The 25689-nt window shown below is 43.6% G+C and overlaps 1 protein-coding gene across 1 annotated transcript in view; it reads left to right on the top strand.

The window, feature by feature from the left end:
* Positions 1 to 12074: 12074 nt before the first annotated feature.
* The window catches only part of dnah5 (dynein, axonemal, heavy chain 5), a 350257-nt gene continuing 336642 nt past the window's right edge, over positions 12075 to 25689 (top strand). The window contains exon 1 of the mRNA XM_080205374.1: positions 12075 to 12206. Coding sequence (XP_080061500.1) covers positions 12075 to 12206 — 132 coding nt within the window. The remainder of the gene's footprint in view (positions 12207 to 25689) is intronic.

The raw sequence follows: 25689 nt of genomic DNA, 5'->3' as shown, positions 1-25689 counted from the left end.
TTATAATTAGTATTAGAGGTAATGAAAAATGTAAACAAATCATTGGTTACACAGCAATCAGAGCATCTTTTATAGTTTTGGTTGCATGACTTGAAGGTTGCTAGGACTGTAAAGGGGACAGCTATATCAGGAACAGGAGATTTCATCTGCAAGGGGTTATGAAAGAAATTTATTATTGTGGTAAAGTTGGTGCATATCACTGGTAGCAGTGGAAATGGCAGATGATCCATGGAATGAGGAGCCTGGTGATGGCATCACTAAGTACATATTCTCCTATCTTCTCCTTTCAGCACTCTGATGGCATCATGACACCCTGGCTCACTCTTCGATCATTCCCAACACATTTCCCCTTCCCATGGTAGTTTCCAGTGCAAGTGTAGGGCATATAATACTTGCTGTTTTATCTCTTCTCTTTCCATCGTCCAACAGGGAGTTTTGCCACAGTAATGAGACCACATCTGAAACACTGTGTACAGTTTTCATATCCTTATTTAAAAAAGAATATATTTGCATTAGATGCAGTTCACTTGATTGCTTCTTGACATGAAAGGTTTATCTTATGAGGAATGATTGGACAAGTTGGAATCCATTGGAAAAATAAATGGTGCTCTCATTGAAACAGAAGATTCTGAGCAATGTTGAAAGGATGGTTTCCCTTATGGAAGAGACTAAAACCAAAAGACACAATTTGAAAAAAAAGGGTCTCCCATTTAAGATAGAAATGAGGAGATTTTTTTTCTTACAGAGGGTTGTTAGTCTGTGGTATCCTCTTCTCCAGTGGGCACTGGAGGCAGGAGCATTGAATATTTTTATGGCTGAGTTGGATAGATTCTTGATTGTCAAAGGAGCTAAAGCTTATAGGGAGTAGACAGAAAAAATAGAGTTGAGACCACAATCAGATCAGCCATGATCTTATCAAATGGCAGAGCAGCCTGAAGAGGGGTCAAATACCTACTCTGCTCTTAATTTGTATGTTTATGGGACATAGGAGACCTAAAAGGTTAGGGTGCACAGAGTTGGGGGTAAGGTGTTAGTATGGATAGAGGATTGGTTGTCTAATAGGAAGCAGAGAGCTGGAATCAATGGGTGCTATTCTGGGTGGCAGTTGGTGACTAGTGGAGTGCCGCAGGGATCGGTGCTGGGGCCTCAACTGTTTACCATTTACATAGATGATCTGGAGGTGGGGGCTGAGTGTAGGATAACAAAATTTGCTGATGACACAAAGATGAGTGGAAAAGCAAATTGCGTGGAAGGTGTGGAAAGTCTGCAGAGAGATCTGGACAGGCTGAGTGAGTGGGCGAGGACCTGGCAGATGGAGTATAATGTTAGCAAATGTGAGGTTATCCACTTTGGTAGAAATAATAGTAGGGGGATTATTATTTAAAAAGCGAAAAGCTGCAGCATGCTACGGTGCAGAGGAACCTGGGGGTCCTTGTGCACGAATCGCAAAAACCCAGCAAAAACTGCAGCAGGTGATCAAGAAGGCGAATGGAATGTTGGCCTTCATAGCGAGGGGGATAGAATATAAAAGCAGGGAGGTCTTGCTGCAACTGTACAGGGTACTGGTGAGGCTGCAACTGGAGTACTGTGTGCAGTTTTGGTCGCCGCATTTGCGGAAGGATATATTGGCCTTGGAGGGAGTGCAGAAAAGGTTCACAAGGCTGATACCGGAGATGAGGGGGTTAGCCTATGAGGAGAGATTGAATAGACTGGGTCTGTACTTGTTGGTGTTTAGAAGGCTGAGGGGGGATCTTATGGAGACATATAAGATAATGAAGGGGATAGATAGGGTAGAGGTAGAGAGATTCTTCCCGCTCAGAAAGGTTAGCAGAACTAGAGGGCACAGCCTCAAAATAAGGCGGGGGGGGGCAGTTTAGATTGGAGTTGTGGAGGAACTTCTTCACTCAAAGGGTGGTGAATCTCTGGAATTCCCTGCCCATTGAAGTGGTGAAAGCTACCTCGCTAAATATATTTAAGTCACAGGTAGATAGGTTTCTGATAGACAAGGGACTTAAGGGTTATGGGGAGAAAGTGGGAAAGTGGAACTGATCCACTTCAGATCAGCCACGATCTTGTTGAATGGCGGGGCAGGCTCGAAGGGCTAGATGGCCTACTCCTGCTCCTATTTCTTATGTTCTAAAATTCTTTTCTTATGAAATGGCAATTTACTTGAATGTCTCTCAATTTAGTCTGCTGCTCACACTGTGGATTCCAGATTGGAGATAGGAAAAACTGATTGGGTGTAGGTTTTGAACTTCCTCTAGATGCATCTTTTGTTTGTTTACTAATTTCACTATCATCCCTTTTTGCCTTGCAGATTCATCTCTTTTGTCATTTAAATTCTCCTGTCTTCAATCAAAGACTTGCTCTTTTGTTCTTTCCTCTCCATCCCTTCTCCTGCCTCTATTTATTTAAAATCTGAAATATATTTAATTTATTTCAGCAGTGATCAAAGGTCAGTAAACTGAAACCATGGGTGTCATAACAATGTGAAAACGAGAGTGTTCCACGCTCGTCTTTTGGGCCAGCTTGGCTCTGCAATCTTCTAGCACTCTGTCAGTTTTCCTGACATCTGGAAGCTTTGCATGGATGTGGGGGGGGGGGAGGACAAAGTACGCCAGGGAAGCTGGCTTTAGAGTACTTGAGCACCACTGCGCAGGGCCCCCCGATCTCCTAGTGAACCAGGAGACCTCATCTCACCTCCCCTCCCCCCACCACCATTAGCGGCATTGCCAGCATCAACCCCCCCCAACAACACTGCATATCAGCATCGGGGCATCAAGACCCTCCCGATGAGTCCATTGGCAGACCCCCAATGTGCCCCCTTCCCCCGGCACACCAACCTCCAGGTATCTCCCTGTGCAACTCCCCACATGACCATCGTCCTTGCAGAGCTCCCCATGCTTAGGCTTTCTGCCATTGTGCATATCCCCTTGTCATAGCTTCACCCCCACCTAGCGCTCCTTCCCCCCTGGCACTGCCCTGGTATACTTAAGGTGCTTAACTGGGCATTGCTGGATGGGCACTACCAGGCAGGCATTGCTTATCCATGCCCTCTACTAGCAGGGGGCTTCAATGGCCTAAAACCCCCTTGTCATGGTCACCATAGCATCTGGTTTCCACTGCTGCAGAGTAATAGTGATTCTCATCAGCATGATGTCACAGTTGGGAATGTAGCCCAATCCATCATGCAAAATAGCCTCCCACACATTGATTCTGTCTACACTTCTCGCTGCCTCGGCAAAGCTGCCAGCATAATTAAAGACCCCATGCACCCCGGACATTTTCTCTTCCATCTTCTTCCTTCGGGAAGCCTGAGGTCACATATCAACCAATTCAAGAACAGCTTCTTCACTTTGCTGTCAGACTTTTGAATGGACCTACCTTGCATTAAGTTGATCTTTCTCTACACCCTAGCTATGACTATAACACTAGAACAAAGAACAACCCAGCACGGGAAACAGGCCCTTCGGCCCAACGAGCCCGCGCCGCCGCATCTTCCTACACCTGCCCTGCCCTATGTGTATGTGAGTGGAACCCCTAATGTAGCCAGATTCAGGGGAGAATAGTGTCAATTTGGTACACCAATCAGCCTAAGAGCACACCTTTGGGGTGTGGGAGGAAACCAGAGTGCCCGGAGGAAACCCACGCAACCACAGGGAGAATGCGCAAACTCCCACAGACACAGGCCCAAATCCATGTATCTGCACAGCTAGCAGTGATAGTCACTGAGCTGTTGTGGCGCCCGTCTGCTGGTCCAGGATTAAGCACACACAACGACACGAAGTACTAGGCCACTCCTGGAACCTCCAAGAGCAGACCCACCGTGTGCATGCCCCTCATTTGACAACAAGGTGGACCGACACCTGTGGAATAAAAAGACAAAACGTTAACATGTAATACTACATTTCTGGTGTCGTCCCGAGGTTCTGACCCTATTTTATACCCTCTACTATAACCCTCCATCCTTGTTTCGCTCATGTGTCTATCTAAGTAAACCTTAAACAAGTCCAACGTGCCTGCCTCCACCACCCTACTCGGTAGCGCGTTCCATACCGCCACGACCCTCTGCGTGAAAAACCTTCCTCTCGTATCCAAATTATACTTCTCCCCCCTCACCCTTAGATCGTGACCTCTCGTAATTGTCCCCAATCTAGGGAAAAGCCTACCACTAATGACTCTATCTATTCCCTTCAGTATTTTATATACCTCTATCATATCCCCCCTTAATCTCCGTCTTTCTAAGGAGAAGAGCCCCAGTTTCTCCAACCATTCCTCGTAACTCAGTCCTTCCATGCCAGGCAACATCCTGATAAACCTCCCCTGCACCCTTTCCAGGGTCTCCACGTCCTTCCGGTAGCAAGGTGACCAGAACTGGATGCAGTACTCCAAATGCGGTCTAACCAACGTTCTGTACAACTGAAGCATTAGACGGCAGCTCTTATACTCTATACCCCTTCCTATAAAGGCTAGCATTCCATAAGCTTTCTTCACAACCTTCTCTACTTGTGTTGACACCTTCAGAGACTTGTGCACCTGCACTCCCAGGTCCCTCTATACTTCTATACTCTTAATCGGTCTACCTTTTATCACGTAACTCCTCCCTGCATTATTCCTTCCAAATGCATCACCTCGCATTTGTCAGGATTAATTTCCATCTGCCATCTATCTGCCCAATATACCAACCTATCTATATCCTGCTGTGTCACCTGACAGTCCTCCTTGGTATCTGCCAATCCTGCCATCTTGGTGTCATCCGCAAACTTGCTGATCATACCACGTACGCCCTCTTCCAAGTCGTTTATATATACTACAAAGAGGAGAGGTCCCAGTACTGAGCCCTGCGGCACACCACTGGTGACTGACCTCCAGCCAGAAAAGGACCCTTCGACAATTACTCTCTGTCACCTATTGCCCAGCCAGTTTTCAATCCACCTAGCTACCTGTCCTTGTATCCCATGTGCCTTAACCTTTTCTACCAGCCTACCGTGAGGGACTTTGTCAAATGCCTTACTGAAATCCATATAGATGACATCAACGGCTCGCCCATCGTCAACCGTTTTTGTCACCTCCTCGAAGAGTTCTACCAGATTCGTAAGGCAAGACCTCCCCCAAACAAAGCCATGTTGCGTATCCCTAATCAGATTGCAACGCTCCAAATGCTCATACATCCTATTCCTAAGAATTTTTTCCAATAATTTTCCTACCACCGATGTCAAACTCACTGGTCTATAATTACCAGGGTTATCCCTACTGCCCTTTTTAAACAGTGGTACCACATTAGCTACCCTCCAGTCTTCTGGGACCTCACCTGCGTCCAAAGAAGAGACAAAGATTTGCGTCAGAGGCCCAGCAATTTCATCTTTCACCTCCCTAAGCAGCCTGGGATAAATACCATCAGGCCCCAGAGCTTTATCCATTTTTATGCTACCTAAAAACCCTAGCACTTCCTCCCTCGTAATGGATATTTCCTTCCACTGATCTACAGCTCCCTCCAAGACATTACACAACACCAGACCCCTCTCCTTCGTGAATACTGACACAAATTATTCATTCAGGATCTCCCCCATTCCCTCAGACTCGATACATAGCTCCCCTCCTTTGTCCGTAAGAGGACCAATTTTCCCTCTAACCACCCTCTTGCTCCCAATATAAGAGTAAAATGCTTTTGGATTTTCCTTAATCCTATCGGCCAAAGCCATTTCATGCCCTCTTTTCGCCCTTCTAACTCCCCTTTTTAGCTCCCTCCTACTCTCTCTATATTCCTCCAGCGCACTCTCCGTTCCCAGTTGTTTCGACCTAACATATGCCTCCCTCTTCTTCCTGACCAAGTCTTCGATACCCCCTGTAATCCATGGCTCTCTAATCCTGCCTTTCCCATCCTTCCTCTTTACCAGCACATGCCTTTCCTGCAACATTTTCAGTTTGCCCTTAAAAGCCTCCCACTTACCAACTGTGGACTTGCCAGCTAACAACCCCTCCCAACCTACATTCTGCACTCTGATTTCCTTCTCTATGAATGGTATGCTTTATATGGTGTGCAAGAACCTATACTTTTCACTGTAGGCTAATACATGTGACAATAATAAATCAAATCAAAGCAAAAATCACGCTGCCAAGGGCAGAAGGAGCCGGGAGTATGGTAGCAGTCATGCTGAACTTGGTAAGTCCTTTTACATTTTGTGATTTTTATGTTAACAGGCATGAATCCATTCTCACTGGTTGAGGGCCAGGAGGATACTGGTGCAGTGTGCCTCATATCTTTGCTTGTCTCTCCCTGACTTGCTGAGTATTTGCAGTAATTTCTGTTTAATTTCAAATTTCCAGCATCCATACTTTTGCATTAGGTAAAATTAAATAAATAGGATGTTAATCATATACGAATAGATGAGGTTCCAAACTGGAAAAAGGCCAAATTTGGAGAAATGAGAAAGGATCGAAAAAACTTGGATTGGGACAGGCTGTTCTCCAGCAAGGTAGGCCTTCAAAGGAGAAATTTTGAGAGCACAGAGTTTGTATATTCCTGTCAGGATTAAAGGCAAAGTGAATAAGAATAAGGAACCTTGGTTCTTGAGGGATATTGGAACTCTGATAAGAGATGTATGATATGTATAGGCAACAGGGAGCAAATAAGATGCTTGAGGAGTATAAAAAGGCAAGAAACTACTTGAGAAAGAAATCAGAAGGACTAAAAGAAGACATGAGGTTGCTTTGGCAGTCAAGGTGAGGGATAATTTTAAGACCTTCTACAGGTACATTAAGAGCAAAAGGATAGCAAGGGATAAAATTGGTCTTTGTGAAGATCAGAGTGGTCAGCTATGTATGGAACCAAAAGAAATGGGGGAGATATTAAATGGGTTTTTTGCATCCGTATTTACTAAGGAAACTGGCATAGAGTCTATGGAAATAAGGCAAACAAGTCGGGAGGTCATGGAATCTATACAGATTCAAGGGGAGGAGGTGCTGGCTGTCTTGAGGCAAATCAGAGTAGATAAATCCCTAGGACCAGTCAGAGTATTTCCTCGGTCCTTGAAGGAGACTAGTGTTGAAATTGCAGGAGTCCTGGCAAGTATATTTAAAATGTCGGTATCCACAGGTGAGGTGCTGGATGACTGGAGGATAGCTCATGTTGTTCCGTTGTTTAAGAAAGGCTCAAAAAGTAATCCGGGAAATTATAAGCTGGTAAATTTGATGTCAGTAGTAGGTAAATTATTGGAAGGAGTACTAAGAGATAGGATCTATAAAAATTTGGATAGACAGGGACTAATTAGGGAGAATCAACATGGCTTTGTGTGCGGTAGGTCATGTTTAACCAATCTATTAGAGTTTTTCGAGGAGGTTACTAGGAAAGTGGATGAAGGGAAGGCAATGGATATTGTCTACATGGACTTAAGTAAGGCCTTTGACAAGTCCCCCCATGGGAGGTTAGTTAGGAAGGTTCAGTCGCTAAGTATACATGGAGAGGTAGTAAATTGGATTAGACATTGGCTCAATGGAAGAAGCCAGAGAGTGGTTGTGGAGGATTGCATCTCTGAGTGGAGGCCTGTGACTAGTGGTGTGCCACAGGGATCAGTGCTGGGTCCATTGTTGTTTGTCATCTATATCAATGATCTGGATGATAATGTGGTAAATTGGATCAGCAAATTTGCTGATGATACGAAGATTGGAGATGTAGTGGACAGTGAGGAGGGTTTTCGAAGCTTGCAAAGGGATTTGGACCAGCTAGAAAAATGGGCTTAAAAATGGCAGATGGAGTTTAATGCAGACAAGTGTGAGGTATTGCACTTTGGAAGGACAAACCAAGGTAGAACATACAAGGTAAATGGTAGGACACTGAAGAGTGCGGTAGAACAGAGGGATCTGGGAATACAGATACATAATTCCTTAAAAGTCACAGGTAGATAAGATCGTAAGGAGTGTTTTTGGTACATTGGCCTTTATAAATCAAAGTATTGAGTATAAGAGTTGGAATGTTATGGTGAGGCTGAATTTAGAGTATTGTGTGCAGTTTTGGTCACCTAATTACAGGAAGGATATTAATAAGGTTGAAAGAGTGCAGAGAAGGTTTACAAGGATGTTGCCGGGACTTGAGAAACGGAGTTACAGAAAAAGGTTGAATAGGTTAGGACTTTATTCCCTGGAACGTGGAAGAATGAGGGGAGATTTGAAAGAGGCGTATAAAATTATGATGGGTGTCGAGTGAATGCAAGCAGGCTTTTTCCACTGAGGCTAGGGGAGAAAAAAAACTGGAGGACATGGGCTAAGGGTGAAGGGGGAAAAGTTTAAATGGAATATTTGGGGGGGGGGTGCGGTTCTTCACACAGAGAGTGGTGGGAGTGTGGAATGAGCTGCCAGATGAAGTGGTAAATGTGGGCTCACTTTTAACATTTAAGAAAAACTTGGACAAGTACGTGGATGAGAGGGGTGTGGAGGAATATGGTCCAGGTGCAGGTCAGTGGGACTAGGCAGAAAAATAGTTCGGCACAGCCAAGAAGGGCCAAAAGGCCTGTTTCTGTGCTGTAATGTTCTATGGTTCTATGAATAAATTACCATTTTGATGGCTCCAAAGTCAGGGCAGATGTCTCGTTAGAGTGAATGCTTCTTCAAAAGGGAAAACAACAGGATGCATTACAGCTTCCTTGTTCTTTCGTTTTAAAACACAGGCAGATTTCCAGCCAAAATTGTAGAGTCAACATAAAGGGTAGGAGTACAGAGTCATTCTTTTTGACTATCCAAATAAACCAAATCAAATTAACTTACAGACAAATTAAAAGGAGCAGCCCCCAAAGAGAAGGGAGCTGCCCGAAACAAAAAACAAAGCAGAAACTTATAAACATCAAACTAAGATCTGATTAAAGGGATCAATAATACACTCTAGCCCCTGCGATGCCCAACGAGCATGGAAAGCCTCAATAGTGCCTTCGGACACCGCATGCTCCCTCTCCAGGGACACCTGGCCACAAATGCAGCTGGGTAGCAGGGCAGACAGGTTGGATGACCCGCTTGTCGCCTGCTGCCTGGACCTGTTTATGACAAGTTTGGCCAGGCCCACAAAGGGCATACAGAGTCAAGGCAATCTGTGGAAGCCACAACTTGATGGGACGGTCTAATTGGCAATTGGCGTTGGAATATACTCAGAGTAAAATGGATTAATATAAGTTCTTGTTCTGTGAATTATTGCTTAAACACTTGCATGCATCAATCTTGTTGACAATAATATAAAGTGAATCATATTTTGTCCGGCTCGAACATTCTGACCTTTTCGCCACAAGTTACCGAAATATGGAAAACTTTCCATCATTCAAAAGGTATTCGGTTTTTTGGTACAGTTCAAATTCAACATCAGATTTCAACTGTAAGTCTTTCTTTGGAATCAGAAGATTAATTCTTAAACTGCTCAGCAATTACATTTCAACTTTAATTTCATTGATAAATCACTGTTTACAATACTAAAATATTTCAATTAATCTAATTTACTGGAACCACATGATAATGTGGAACAACATGTGGAAACAAATTTAGGTTTTTCGGCATGTTTTCATTATTTTTTAATAGTGGTGGCAAATTACAGGAATTAAGGGAACCAACATTAGTAAACATATGTTCAAAATATAGAATGTTGAGCATTAACTCTAGCAGACTGCTTGCAGTAAACTGTTTCAAAATATCTCGCTCAGTTGGTAACTTTTGCGTCTGAATCACGTTTTGGATTCAAGTGCCATTCTAAGGCTTGAGCACTAGAACATTGGAGGTGCTGTCTTTCAGGTGGCATGTTAAACTGAGGCCCCCTCTGTTTGCTTAGGTGGATGTAAAAGATTTTATGGCATGACTTTGAAGAACAGCATGGGATTTATCACTGGTGTCCTCGCTATTATTTATTCCTCAGTCAATAGCACAAAAAGCATCTCGTCATGATCACATTGTCATTTGTGGGGTTTGCTGAGTACATATTGGTTACTGCATTTCCTATGTTACAACAATAACTACACTTCAAAAAGTATTTCACTGAACTATAAAGTGTTTTGTGATGAGATGGTTGTGAAAAGCACCATATATATACAAATCTTTATTTTGTTTCAATGCGAACAATTAGAATAAACATTTCGAATATTATTCAATTGGAAATAAAACATAATCAAACTAACAATAATTGAACAAAATATATTATTACAAAAGAGGAAATGTTAATTTAACGTTATAGTAGATGTAGCCGATTCCCAAGAGTCACTCTTATTTAGGGATACCTTCAGGAGAATATAGCCAACTCAGAAGTTGGACCATATCACCCAGTAACACTCCAGAGCTGAACCAAGTATCTCACTGGATCTCAGGAGTATGATCAATATTGGATAGCGTGCAGGAGCAGGACAAACTTAAGATGTGGTGCTTCCAAATGGATGGACTTTTTTCATTGTTTTAGTTGATATTTACCACTGTAATAGCCAGTTCAATTAATTCCAATGACATCAAGAAACAGCTGAAAGTACTAGATACTTTTTTAAAAGTTCATTTACGGGAGGTGGTATCTCCAGCTAGGTCAGCATTTATTATCCATTCCCCTAGTTGTGTTTCAAAAGGTGGTGGTGAGCTTTCTGCTTGAAACGTGGTAGTCCCTGAGGTGTAGGTACACCCACAGTGCTGTCTGTGATCGTGGGAATTCCAGGATTTTGACCAGTGACAGTGAAGAAACAGTGATATATTTCCATGCCAGAATGATGAATGATTGGAGGAGAACCTTCAGGTGGTGATGTTTCAAGGTACCTGCTGCCCTAGATGGTGGTGGTCGTGGATTCAGAAGGTGCTACCTAAGGAACCTTGATGATTTTCTGCACTGCATTTTGTAGATGGGTAGACAGCGGCCACTGCTTATATGTGGAAGGACTGAATGTGGAAGGGGTAGCAATCAAGTTCTCTAGGAAGCAGAGAGTTCAGAGAAAAAGAAAACAAATAAGAAGGAAGAGGGTCTGAATCAAGTACCTCGGGTGCAAAGAATCCGTGGCTTTGCTAAAAACTGAAAAGGTGACTGGACAGACACGAATGTGAGATATGAATCAAATTGGAAATTAACTGTAAATTGGAAACACCAAGCAGGGGAGGTTGGTGAGGAGAGCATGCTGAATTGGTTCTCGCAGTGATGAAGCCAGTAGTGACTGTTTTAGGGAGCAATAGGGGTGATCCTGGCAAAGGAGTGGATTTGGGGTTTGAAGTTGATGAGAGAGATATGACCAGAGCCAGTGGAAGTGATAGTAGCAGCGGTGGGCAGGCTGAGAAAGCCCAGGACAATAACTCCTCCGCCCTCTGTTCCTTTAACCCCAATGGTCAATGATTGATTGTTGGAACCAAACGACATCCCTGATCCTGCATAAGCCATCGAAGAAATTGTTGGTCAACATTAAGACTTTTTTTTCTACTTTAAACTTGGTCTTCTCCAGAGCAGTCGCACAGGGTATCTGTGTTTTTGCGACGTTCAGTTAACTTGCTGCGTTTCCGAAGGTACAACCTTTCCAAGTGTACAATTCAGATCCCTTGCACATGGTCAGAGTGCAGTCAGTCCCTCAACTGAGTGTAAATATAGTTAAATACGTGTGCGTATGGAACACACACATTGTGGAGTTTTAAACTTAACGATTTAATACATGCGGAGAAAGCAGAGCAATCTCCCACTGGCACTCCGGGAGGGACCCGGTCTGTAGGTTTTATCGGACATGGTGAGTGAGCTGTGGGGGGGGTGAGTGTCGCCGCCGCCACTCCGTTTGGTCCCTTCGGCCACCAACCTCCCGCTGAGCGCCGTTGCTAGGAGACTAATCCTGTTTGGACGGGTTTTGCTGAGGTGCACTGAGGCGAGAGAGCAGGAGGGGCAAAAACAGAGCAAAATAAACACACCAGGAGAAAGTAAAACCCCAGCCCCCCCCCAACCCTCACCTCCCCAAAGAACGGGTTAATATCGTTGTGCTGGAGAGGGAGGCGGTGATGGAGTGAAGCGTGGCCCCTAGGCCGCGGTGCCAGTGAAAGTGAGGGGGAAGGTGGCCTCTCCCCGCCCCCTGCAACCCGCACTCACTCACTGAGAGCAACAAATGGAGGAGAGCCGGGGGCAGCGCAGGAGCGTCCGTGCGGCCGGTGTCTCCACTCTGAGCCTGAAAGCCGGAGGCACAGCTCTCAGGAACAGTGTCTCCCAACCCATCTCACCCGGAGCCGACAACAGGAAGGTTTGTCCAAAACAAAAACTTTTTTTTTTGTTTCTTAAGTGACCGCAGCGACCAAATCATCATGTCCGATCTTCCTCCTTGCAAAATTCTCCCTTGGTGGAAGTTTGCTCACGAGTAATTGTGTTTTGTTTTGGGAATTAGATTTGGAAAACTAAATATTTAAATCACTCAACGTTCACTTTTGAGCACAAAGACGGATGTCAGGGCGTTGGAGAAGATGCAGGGGAGATTTAACAAAGTGGATGAACTATTTAGCTTTTGTAGTGAATAACGAGAAACTGTTTCTGGTGCAGTAGGATCAGTAATCAGTGGATTTAATTTGAAGTAATTGGCACAAGAAGTAGGGAGGTCTGACTAAATGTTTTTGCACCGTGAGTTATGGTCTGGAATGCACTATCTGAAAGGCAACAGATTTTCTTCTCATGCTTTTACTGTTCAGAAAAGCATGGATGTTAGGAAACTTGGGGGAGTAAATAGTGATGTCTTGAGGAGTGTACATATTACAAAGAAGGAGGTGCTGGAAGTGTTATAGCGCATCAAGGTAGCCAGATCCCCTGGACCTGATGAAGTGTATCCCAGGACTTTGTGGGGGGCTGGGGAGGAAATTGTGGGTCTCCTAGCAGAGATGTTTGAATCATCAATAGTCAAAGGTGAGGTGCCTAAGATTGGAGGGTGGTAAATGTTGTTTAAAAAGGGCTGCAGGGAAAAGCAGGGGAACTACAGGCCAATGAGCCTCATATGTGGGATGGGTAAGTTGTTGGAAGATATTTTGAAAGACAGGATCTGCAGGCATTTAGAGAGGCAAGGACTGATTAGGAACAGTCAGCATGGCTTCGTGAGTGGAAAATCATGTATCACAAATTTGATTGAGTTTTTTGAAGGGGGTAACCAAGAAGGTAAATGAGGGTAGTGCAGTTGATGTTGTCTACATGGACTTTAGCAATGCTTTTGACAAGGTACTGCATGTTACATAAAGTTAAATCTCACAGGATCCAGAGTGAGGTAGCTAAATGGATACAAAATTGGCTTGATGACAGAAGCAAGAGGGTGGCTGTAGGGGGTTGTTTTTCAAACTGGAGACCCGTGAACAGCAGTGTGCCTCAGGGATTGGTGCTAGATCAATTGTTATTTGTCATTTATATTTATGATTTGGATGACAATGTAGGAGGCATGGTTAGTAAGTTTGCAGATGACACCAAGATCGGAGAGAGAGTGAACAGTGAAGAAGGTTATCTCACATTGCAACAGGATCTTGATCAATTGGGCCAACGGACTGATGAATGGCAGACGGAGTCTAATTTAGATAAATGTGAGGTGATGCATTTTGGTAGATTGAACCAGGGCAAGACTTACTCAGTTAATGGTAGAGTGTAGGGGAGAGTATCAGAACAAAGATATACAAGGGTACAGGTTCATAGCTCCTTAAAATTGGAGTCACAGGTAAACAGAGTGGTGAAGAAGGCATTCAGCATGCTTGATTTCATTGGTCAGAACATCGATAAGACGTCCCAACTCCTGTATTCAAAGTTGTACAAGACATTGGTAAGGCCACACTTGGAATACTGTATACACCCTATTATAGAAAGGATATTATTAAATTAGAAAGCATGCAGAAGAGATTTACTAGGATGCTATCAGGATTTGATGGTTTGAGTTATTAGGAGAGACTGGATAGACTGGGACTTTTTTCTCTGGAGCGTAGAAGGCTGAGGGCTAATCTTATAGAGGTCTATAAAATAGTGAGGGACGTAGATCAACTAGATAGTAAATATATTTTTCCAAAGGTAGGGGAGTCTAAAACTAGAGGGCATAGGTTTAAGGTGAGAGGAGAGAGATACAAAAGTGTCCAGAGAGGCAATTTTTTCACACAGGTGTCTGGAACAAGCTGCCAGAGTTAGTAGTAGAGGCGGGTACAATTTTGTGTTCTAAAAGGCATTTAGCCAGTTACATGGGTAAGATGGGCATAGAGAGATATGGGCCAAATGTGGGCAATTGACACTAGCTTAGGAGTTTTAAAAAAAGGGTGGCATGGAGAAGTTGGGCCAAAGGGCTTGTTTCCATGCTGTAAACCTCTATGACTGTAAGCTCCTTTCCAGATCAAATGCAATGCTAAGGTGGTGCACAGTTTGGTTGTATGAGATTCCATAGTAATTTTCATAAGGGATTTGGATGTATACTCGCAGGGCTATTTGGAAAGAGTAGGGGAGTGAGACAAATTGGATAACTCTTTCAAAAAGTTAGAAGAGACACAATGGGCTGAATGGCATTCATTTGTGTTCTGTGATTCTAATTACTCTGTCAGTCCTAAGAGAAGTGAACTTTAACTCTTAGATACCAGTTGAGCTTTGCGAATGTGAAAAAAAAGCAAATTACTGCAGATGCTGGAATCTGAAACTAAAAGAGAAAATGCTGGAAAAGCTCAGAGGTCTGGCAGCATTTGTAAGGAGAGAAAAGAGCTGACATTTCGAGTCCAGATGACCTTTTCTCAAAGCTGCAGTAAGGATATTTGCGCCGACGCACGTTAGCCAGATTTACAGCAAGTCTACATCTGGTTAAATCTATGGTGGGGATTCCCCTGCTTTAACAAAAGGTCATCGGGACTCGAAGCGCCAGCTCTTCTTCTCTTTACAGATGCTGCCAGACCTACTGAGATTTTCTAGCGTTTTCTCTCTTTAGCTTTCTGAATGTTCCCTTCTAGTTTTATTAGCATAACTGAACTTAGTTTGCTTGATTTTGCATTATCTATGCATTAATTGTTCAGATCCTTTCAATCTTTTCCCCTTTGATATCAACTTCAGTACTGATCTTGTCTTTTATAGAATATGCTTGCTGACGACTGATTGAGGAACAAAACTGAATAATCAAATGTGTAACATTGGTATATACAGAAATAAGTACAAATATTGCATTTCATACTTTAGTCCAGAAAATGAGATGAAGGCTGTCGAAATGTAAATGGAGATAGATGATTAAGCATATGGGGAATAACTTTCAGCTCATGTTAATTGTCAGAGAGAACAGTGATGGGAGTTGAAAATCTCGAGAGAATTTGCAAATGTGATTTTTCCCTGCCCCTCTCTGGTGATGTTGTGACCTCATCTAAATGAATTTTAATATAAAATCATTAAACCCCCACCATATATTTTCCCCATCCATAATTTCAAACCTCGCTGATGTGGCGTTGCGTTGGTGAGATTTACAGCAGATCCACGTCTGGTTGAACCTGCTGTGGGAATTCCCCTAGGCGTGCAAAGGTGAATATAGCCCCTGGGGGAGAGGGACATGCCTGGCACTACCACATTGGCATTGTGGACTGTAGTGGACACCTCATGGTAGAACAGCAGAGAGAGAGAGAGAGAGAGGGTGTATGTGTAATGGGAGAGGAGGGGGAAGAGGGTGATGCCAGCATTGTTTGCAGGGATAGGGGGCACTGGCATTGATTATTGGGGGGGCAGAATGCTGGCATTAATTGTGTGGGGCCAGTGTTGATGGCAATGGTGGGGGGGGTGTGGTTCTTGCGTCAATTGAGGGGGAGGGGAGGGTAGCCCCTGGGTCCTCTGGAGGTGGATGAGGGGGAAGGTTGTTTATAGATTGGAATTTCTGCAGATGCTGGAATCTGAAACCAAAAGAGAAAATGCTGAAAAATCTCAGCAGGACTGGCAGCATCTGTAAGGAGAGAAGAGAGCTGACATTTCGAATACAGATGACCTTTTGTCAAAGCTGCAGTAAGGATATTTGCGCCGATGCGCGTTAGCCAGATTTACAGCAAGTCCACGTCTGGTTGAATTTGTGGTGGAGATTCCCCCGCTTTAACAAAGGGTCATTGGGACTCGAAACATCAGCTCTTTTCTCTCTTTACAGATGCTGCCAGACCTACTGAGATTTTCTAACATTTTCCCTCTTTAGCTTTCTGAATGTTCCCTTCTAGTTTCATTGGCATAACTGAACATAGTTTGCTTGATTTTGCATTATCTATGCATTAATTGTTCAGATCCTTTCAATCTTTTCTCCTTTGATATCAAACTCAGTACTGATCTTGTCTTTTATAGAATATGCTTGCTGATGACTGATTGAGGAATTTTTGAATAATGAAAAATTGAAAATATAGATTGGGGAGGGGGCGGGAGGGCACCTGATCGCAGTGCAAAAGTCTTTACCCTTTACCACGGGGGAATGGTGTGAACCTTCTCTCTCTCACACACACACTCTTCTGAAAGTAGTAAAAAAAAATGACTAGTTCTGTCCTTTATTGGGATACAGGGACATTTAGTTTCAGGACTCCAGTTTGTTTCAGCCAAGCTGTCACAATTGATCGTTTGGTTAACATAGAATTAACAGGTGGCATGCAGGTGGTGATGAGAAAGTCAGTGTTGGGATTTAAACATTAAGCAGCTCTTAGAAAGGAAAATCATTGTAAATATACTACAGTTTAGTGGGAAGTGTTGCTTGGTGTATGCAGTATGTTACTTTTGTCATATTCAGTAGATTTGGTTAACTATATGTGATACAGAATGGCATGGAATGAGCCTTTGTACTCCTTTGCAATCCATCTTGAAAATTTAATTCTGCTTTTAAATCCATTAGATTTCATTTGATTATTTTGTCATATTTGATTGTTAACTTGCTGCATCACATGGGTGAGTTTCTTTTTCTCTTCTGTGATATTTATATGTTAAGTGGTGTACTGGCCACGCAGTGTTGATGGAAATCATTTCCTGAGCTCAGAAAGGAACCCTTACATCAAATATAAATAAGTGATCAAAGCTATTGTCTGTTCATAGCAATAAGTACAGATTGAGTTGATGATATGCTTAATGGATCACAATGGTTCCTGTTAACATTGAAACGTTGGCAGCTGGGGGGAAGGGTGGTATCTGCAGAAGGCAGTCAGCCAGTGTTGAATAATGGAGCATGAGTTGGTTTTAAGTTGGCATGGAGGATATGAGGGTCCATGGGGAGTTGGTGGATGGGGTGGGGTTGAAAAGGCGAGGTGGTGAGGGGACTCTAGGGCCTAACTTCTTTTATCATAACTTGGAAACGTCTGAGGATCAAGGACAGTCACTTAACCAGCCTAACTTGAAACTTGCCTGCCTCTATGGCTGCCTTTAAATTGCTTCTAGGGTTGGTAGGCTTGAGACTATCCTGCATCTGCGACTTCATGTGGAAAATTGTGCATGACTGGGCACTCTAAACCAAGGTGGGTCTGTTGAGTCGGGAAACTTTGACTTAAACTGCCCACTTTGGTGGCAAAATCTGGCCTTTTGTCTCATGCATTTTAATTTTCCCGGGCTCTTTCTTTCTTTTAAATCTGTCTCACTATATTGCTATCACATCTTTTCTTACTGTCTGTGAATATTATGAAAATGCATATATAGGGAAAAGAGTGCAGATATTTAGAATTAGTGATGATATAAATGGGGAAGTGTTTCCTAGTTTTGCACTTGATCTCAATGGAAAATTCCATTGGGTTCCTTTAAAGGTGACTGCTTCCACGTGCAAATTTTCTAGTATTACAAAGAACAAAGAACAACCCAGCACGGGAAACAGGCCCTTTGGCCCAACGAGCCCGCGCCGCCGCATCTTCCTACATCTACCCTGCCCTGTGTGTATGTGAATGGAACCCCTAATGTAGCCAGATTCAGGGGAGAATAGTGTCAATTTGGTACACCAATCAGCCTAAGAGCACATCTTTGGGGTGTGGGAGGAAACCGGAGCGCCTGGAGGAAACCCACACAACCACAGGGAGCATGCGCAAACTCCCACAGACACAGGCCCAAATCCATGTATCTGCACAGCTAGCAGTGATAGTCACTGAGCTGTTGTGGCGCCCGTCTGCTGGTCCAGGATTAAGCACACACAACGACATGAAGTACTAGGCCACTCCTGGAACCTCCAAGAGCAGCCCATGCACGACCCACCGTGTGCATGCCCCTCGTTTGACAACAAGGTGGACCGACACCTGTGGAATAAAAAGACAAAACGTTAACATGTAATACTACATTTCCGGTGTCATCCCAAGGTTCTGACCCTATTTAATACCCTCTACTATAACCCTCCATCCTTGTTTCGCTCATGTGTCTGTCTAAGTAAACCTTAAACAAGTCCAACGTGCCTGCCTCCACCACCCTACTCGGTAGCGCGTTCCATACCGCCACGACCCTCTGCGTGAAAAACCTTCCTCTCGTATCCAAATTATACTTCTCCCCCCTCACCCTTAGATCGTGACCTCTCGTAATTGTCCCCAATCTAGGGAAAAGCCTACCACTGTTGACTCTATCTATTCCCTTCAGTATTTTATACACCTCTATCGTATCCCCCCTTGATCTCCGTCTTTCTAAGGAAAAGAGCCCCAGTTTCTCCAACCTTTCCTCGTAACTCAGTCCTTCCATGCCAGGCAACATCCTGGTAAATCTCCTCTGCACCCTCTCCAGGGTCTCCACGTCCTTCCGGTAGTAAGGTGACCAGAACTGGATGCAGTACTCCAAATGCGGTCTAACCAACGTTCTGTACAACTGAAGCATTAGACGGCAGCTCTTATACTCTATACCCCTTCCTATAAAGGCTAGCATTCCATAAGCTTTCTTCACAACCTTCTCTACTTGTTCAATGTGCATTACTCCATGTAATCTAATGAATGTTGGCAAAGAGTCAGGAAGTCTTCAACTAGATGTGATTTGATTGATTAGTTGTAACATCCAAAAATACAGGATATATTTTTAACAAATTTTTAAAATAACGCTGGAAATGCTTCGCTCTGGAGAGAATAAAAATTGACATTTCAACTGTGAACTTTTCCTCAGAAGTGGTGATCAGATTATGATTATCAGGATTGAAAAATACATAATGGCCACAGATGCAAGAGTGAGAATGTTACGTAATACATGTCAAACGCAAGAATGGAAAAAGGTAGCGAAAGAGACATATGGAAATCACATTGTAGGAAGGGCCAGAAATTTTAATAAATAAGCATTCTAAATTGGGGGAAGGCTGGTTTTAATTGGATAAGACAGGATCTAGCCATAGTGGACTGGGAAGAGTTGTGAGAGTCATTCAGAAAGGCAACATGGTCCCGTAAGAGATGGCTTCAAGAAGTCCAAAGAATCATATTTAGAGCTGTATTTATTACCTTTCCCAGTTTTGCATGAGAAAGTAGGACTGGATCTTTTTGAACTGCTATAGCCTTTGTGGTGATGATGTGCCCAAGTGTGTTGTCCTCTGTGATGATGCATCATTTAGCTAAAGTTCAATTGTATTTGCGTTGCTTTGTAAGCTAACTTTTGCAGCCTTGCATAGCCTATTAGCTTTATTCTTATCTGTTCTCAGGCTAGATATCATAAATGTGTTCAACCACCTCCATCAATACTATACTGGTGCTGCTATGCAGACTGGCATTCACCTGAAAGAAGAGCCACCCTACTTAAACATCAAAGCAATGTTGTTATATAATACAGTTCTCCTCACTTGTCTTCAGTTGCAGAACAGTTTTGAGGGTCTAAGGCTGCTTGTACAGGTCAACCTTTCTCTTGACCTGTACAATTCCCAGAGTGTTTTGTATTATGCAGAAGCTGTTAGTTTTGGCTTTGAGTTAGCACTCTTGCTTCCGAATCAAAAGGTTGTGGGTTCGGGTGTCACTCCAGGGTGTCAAGCAATAACACTTGAAATATTAAGTGAGGGCTTCACTGACTGAGGTGTTGTCTTTTTGATGACACATTTAACCATGTCTACACTCTCAGGTGAACATAAGATTTCGTGGGATGCTTTTCAAGAATGCATTCTGTTACTGTTCTAACTCCACTTATTCCTCATCCAACATCTAAAACACATTATCTAGTCAATAATATCTATTATTTGTGGGCCTTAACATGCAGATTAATTGCTATGTTTTCTATATTGCAACAGTGACTACATTTCAAAAGCATAAAATGCAAAAAGCCTTTGATTCTTCCACTTCCAACAGGTCTATGCAGGTGATTATGCTCTTCACAACCTTCCTCACAACTTTCCATTTCGCTCTATCAAAATATCCTGCTTTTCCTTTTTTCCTCATGTAGAACCATAGAATCCCTATAGTAAAGAGGGAGCTTGTACTGACCACAATCCTACCCAGGCTGTATCCCCATAATCCCAAATATTTATCTTGATAATCTCCCTTTCACTAAGGGGCAATTTAGCATAGTAAATTCGCCTAACCTACACATCTTTGGACTGTGGAAGGAAACCAGAGCACCCGGACGAAATCCACACAGGCACGGGGAGAAAATGCAAACTCCACACAGACAGTGATCCAAGGCGGAATTGAACCCAGGTCCCTAGCACTGTGAAGCAGCAGCGCTAACCGTTGTGCTACCACACACCCTAAATATTTAAGTACCCAGTTCTTATCAAATAGCCCATAAATACATCTGTACTACTGTATTTGTCTCATCCATCCCATATGCTAATAGGTTAGACACCCTCATATTTACCCTAAAAGAAACCTTCATAATTTTAAGGATTGCCATTGGGTTACTTTTGAATCTGCTGCTTTCTGGAAAAAAGAACCTTAAAATCTCCCTTTTTGTTGTTGTTTATATTTGTAAATCTATTTTGCAGGATCTGCAGTGCTTCAATATCAAGTTATCAAAGTAGTTGCTATTAATTTAAATATAGAACAATTCAAATATAGCAAGTTCCCTGCATGAAAGACAAGACTGCTTTTGTTTGTTAGCTATATTCACTGTTTAAGATATAATCTGTTCTACGGTAGAAAAATCAAACATAGTTGGAAGATCATTTTGCAGAACACCTCTGTTAGATAATCCAAGCTTTTAGTTTCTTGTCATTTTAATTTTCTTCTCTACTCTCATTCATTCTGACCTATCTGTCTAAGGCCTCCTACACCTTCTATTTGTTCATTTGTTGAATATGGACATTGGCAAGACCGGCGCTTAATGCCCATCCTTAATTAACCTTTAGAAGATGATGGTGAACTGCCTTCTTGAACTGTTCCAGTCCATGTGGTGTGGGTACATCCACAGTGCTGTTAGGGAGGGAGTTCCAGGATTTTGACTCAATGACAATGAAGGAACAGTGGGATATTTCCAAGTCAGAATGGTGAGTGACTTGGAGGGGAACTTCTGATGGTGGTGTTCCCCTGTGTCTGCTGTCCGTGTCCTTCTAGATGGTAGTGGTGGGTTGGGAAGATGCTGTCTAAAGAGCCTTGGTAAGCTCCTGTGGTGCATCTTGTAAATAGTGTATTCTGTTGCTACTGTTTGGTGGTCAAAGGAGTGAATGTTTATAGATGGGATGCCAATTAAGCAGGTAGCTTTGTCTTGGATTGTGTCCAGTTTCTTGAGTGTTGGAGTGTACTCGTTCAGGCAAGTGGAGAATATTCCAGTATACTCCTGACCTGCACCTTATAGATGGTAGACAGGCTTTGGGGTGTCAGGAAGTGAGTTACTCACTGCAGGATTCCTAGCCTTTGACCTGTTCTGGCTAATTCGATTCCGTTATTGGTCAATGAAGCCCCAGAATGTTGATATTGGGAGATTTGGTAATAGCAATGCCAAGGGGTGATGGTTACATTCTCTTTTATTGGAGATGGTCATTACCAGGCATTTGATTTGATTTATTATTGTCACATGTATGAGTATTGTTTCTTGCATATCATCCTTAGAGAAGGAAATAAAAGAGTGCAAGATGCACTGTTACAGTCGTAGCCAGGCTGTAGAGAAAGATCAACTTAATACAAAGTAGGTCCATTCAAAAGTCTGGAGGCAGCAAGAGGAAGCTATTCCTGAGTTGGTTGGTACATGTCCTCAGACTTTTGTATCTTTTTCCTGATGGAACAGAGTATGTGTGCGGTGCGTGGGATCCTCGATTCTGCTGGCAGCGGGAAGTATAGACAAAGTCATTGGATGGGAGGCTAGTGTGCATGATGGACTGAGCTTTGTTCACGAATCTTTGTAGTTTTGTTCTTGTATTTTGTGAATGTTACTTGCCACTTGTCAGCCCACGACAGGATATTATCCAGGTCTTGCTGCATATGGACATGTAGTCCTTACTTTATCTGAGATTTGGGAAATGTGCTCAATGTTGTGCACTCATCAGCAAATGATCCCCCTTCTGACCTTATGATGGAAAGTAGGTCATTGACGAAACAGTTAGAGGTCGTTAGGATAAGCACACTGTCCTGGTGGAACTCCTGAGATGATTGATCTCCCAACAACCACAAGCATATTCCTTCGTTCTCAGCATCACTTTGACCAATGGAGAGTTTTCCCCCTGATTCCCATTGGCTAATTTTTTCCTAGAGCCTTTTGATGACACATTCTGTCAATACTGTCTTGATGTCAAGGACAGTCCCTTTCATCTGGCCTCTGAAGTTTAGCTCTTTTTGCCCATGTTTGAATCGAGGCTTTAAGGAGTCAGGAGCCATGTGACTTAGCAGGTTATTGTTAAGCAAGAGCTGCTTGAGAGCACTGTTGATGACCCCTTCCATCACTTTACTGATGATCAAGAGTAGACTGATGGATGGTAATTGGCTGGGTTGGATTTGGCCTAATTTTTGTAGACCAGACATAACTGGATAAGTTTGCACATTGCTTGGTTGATGCCAGTGTTGTACTGGAACAACACTCGGGATGTGGCGGGTTCAGGAGCACAAGTCTTCAGCACAATTGCTGAAATATTGTCGGGGCCCATAGCCTCTGCAGCATTCAGTGCCTGCAGCCGTTTTACTCAGAGGGTAGTAAGGGCGTGGAATGCCCTGCCTGCAGCAGTTGTGGACTCGCCAACTTTAAGGGCGTTCAAATGGTCAGTGGATAGGCATATGGATAACATTGGAATAGTTTAGGTTAGAGGGTCATTAGATTGGTTCCACTGGTCGGTGCAACATCGAGGGCCGAAGGGCCTGTACTGCGCTGAATTGTTCTATGTTCTATTTCTTGATATCAAATGGAGTGAATGGAATTGGCTGAAGATTGGCATCTGTGATGCTGGGAATCTTGAGAAGAGGCTAAGATTGATCACCACTTGACACTTCTGGCTGAAGGTTGTTTCAAATGTTGCAGTGTTATCTTTTGCACAAGTGTGCTGGACTCCATCATTGAGGTATTTGTGGAGCCACCTCCCCGGAGTTGTTTAATTGTCCATCACCACTCACAGCTGGATGTGAATGGCTGTAGTGCTTAGATCTAAACAGTTGATTATGAAATAATTTAACTCTGTTGGTGTTTATGCCGTTTGATACACAGCTGTCCTGTGTTACAGCTTCACCAGGTTGACGCCTCATTTTGAGGTGTGCCTACTACTGCTCTGGAATCCACCTGCATGAGCAAGAGGTTTCCTTGTCCATGTTTGACCTGATGCCATGAGACTTCATAGGTCAATGTTCTGGACACCAAGGGTAATTGCCTTATGACAGTGAACAAATAAATAGAGTTAAAATACAAATAATTTTATTTGTAACTACGAATTTGGTAGTTGCAGTACTTATTTTGTGCTGCTAGGTGGTGCTTGTGCACTTCATAGACTTTTAAAATGTATCCATGATGTGGAGATGCTGGCGTTGAACTGGGGTAAGCACAGTAAGAAGTCTCTCACTATCAAGTTAAAGTCCAACGGGTTTATTTGGCAGCACAAGCTTTTGGAACACTGGCCTTCATCAGGTAGGTGAGAGTTGTGTTCACAAACAGGGCATAGACAGACACAAACTCGATTTACAAGATAATGGTTGGAATGCGAGTTTTTACAGGTAATCAAGTCTTAAAGTTACAGACAGTGTGAGTGGAGAGAGGACCAAGCACAGGTTAAAGAGGTGTGTATTATCTCCAGCCAGGACAGTTAGTGAGATTTTGCAAGCCCAGACAAGTCGTGGGGGTTACAGATAGTGTGACATGAACCCAAGACCCTGGTTGAGGCCATCCTCATGTGTGTGGAACTTGGCTATCAGTTTCTGCTCAGCTATTCTGCGTTGTTGTGAAGGTCACCTTGGAGAATGCTTACCCGAAGATCAGAGGCTGAATGCCCGTGACTGCTGAAGTGTTCCGGACTGGAAGGGTGATTGTCTGGTGATTCATCTTGCCTGGTGATTGTCGAGTGGTGATCATTCACCCGTTGTCGTAGCGTCTGCATAGTCTCCCCAATGTACCATGCCTCGGTACATCCTTTCCTGCAGCGTATCAGGTAGACAACATTGGCCGAGTCGCAAGAGTATGTACCGTGTACTTGATGGATGGTGTTCTCACGTGAGATGATAGCATCCACATTGATCCAGCACATTTTGCAGAGGTTGCTGTGGTAGGGTTGTGTGGTGTCATGGTCACTGTTCTCCTGAAAGCTGGGTATTTTGCTACAGACAGTGAACTGTTTGAGGTTGTGCGGTTGTTTGAAGTCAAGAAGCGGGAGTGTGGGGATGGCCTTGGCGAGATGTTCTTCTTCATTGATAAGAACATAAGAACATAAGAAATAGGAGCAGGAGTAGGCCTTCGAGCCTGCCCCACCATTCAATAAGATCATGGCTGATCTGAAGTGGCTCAGTTCCACTTTCCCACCTTCTCCCCATAACCCTTAATCCCCTTGCCTACCAAAAACCTATCTACCTGCGTCTTAAATATACTTAGCGAGGAAGCCTCAACCACTTCAACAGGCAGAGAATTCCAGAGATTCACCACCCTTTGAGTGAAGAAGTTCCTCCTCAATTCCGTTCTAAACTGCACCCCCCTTATCTTGAGGCTGTGCCCTCTAGTCCTGCTGTCCTTTCTGAGCGGGAAGAACCTCTCCACCTCTACCCTATCCATCCCTTCCATCACCTTGTACGTCTCAATGAGATCTCTCCTCATCCTTCTAAACTCTAACGAGTACAAGCCCAGTTTATTCAGCCTGACATCTTGAAGGCTCTGGAGAAGATGCCGTAGCTTCTCCGCCATTTCTTCCTTTGACATTTTCTTCCTTGGAACTCATGGTGAACAATCATTGAAACAACTGTATGACAACATCAACAAATTCCAAGCCACCATCAAACTCACCACAGACTATTCTCCGGAATCGGTTGCATTCCTGGACACACGCATCTCCATCAAGGCCGGTCACCTCAGCACTTCACTGTACCGCAAGTTCATGGATAACCTCATCATACTCCACTTCTCCACCTTCCACCCCAAAACACGTTAAAGAAACCATCCCTTATGGACAAGCCCTCCACATACACAGGATCTGCTCAGATGAGGAGGATCGCAACAGACATCTACAAACACTGAAAGACGCCCTCATAAGAACAGGATATGGTGCTCGACTCATCGATCCGATGTGCCACAGCAAAAATCCACTCTGACCTCCTCAGAAGACAAACATGGGACATGGCAGACAGAGTACCCTTTGTCATCCGGTACTTCTCTGGAGCGGAGGAGCTACAACATCTTCTCTGGAGCCTTCAATGTGCCATCGTTGAAGACGAACATCTCGCCAAGGCCATCCCCACACCCACACTTTTTGCCTTCAAACA

The sequence above is a fragment of the Carcharhinus amblyrhynchos genome, chromosome 2, assembly GCF_965287045.1.
Source record: "Carcharhinus amblyrhynchos chromosome 2, sCarAmb.v2.hapA, whole genome shotgun sequence".
Taxonomy (NCBI): domain Eukaryota; kingdom Metazoa; phylum Chordata; class Chondrichthyes; order Carcharhiniformes; family Carcharhinidae; genus Carcharhinus; species Carcharhinus amblyrhynchos.
This window is presented reverse-complemented; position numbering and strand designations above follow the sequence as displayed.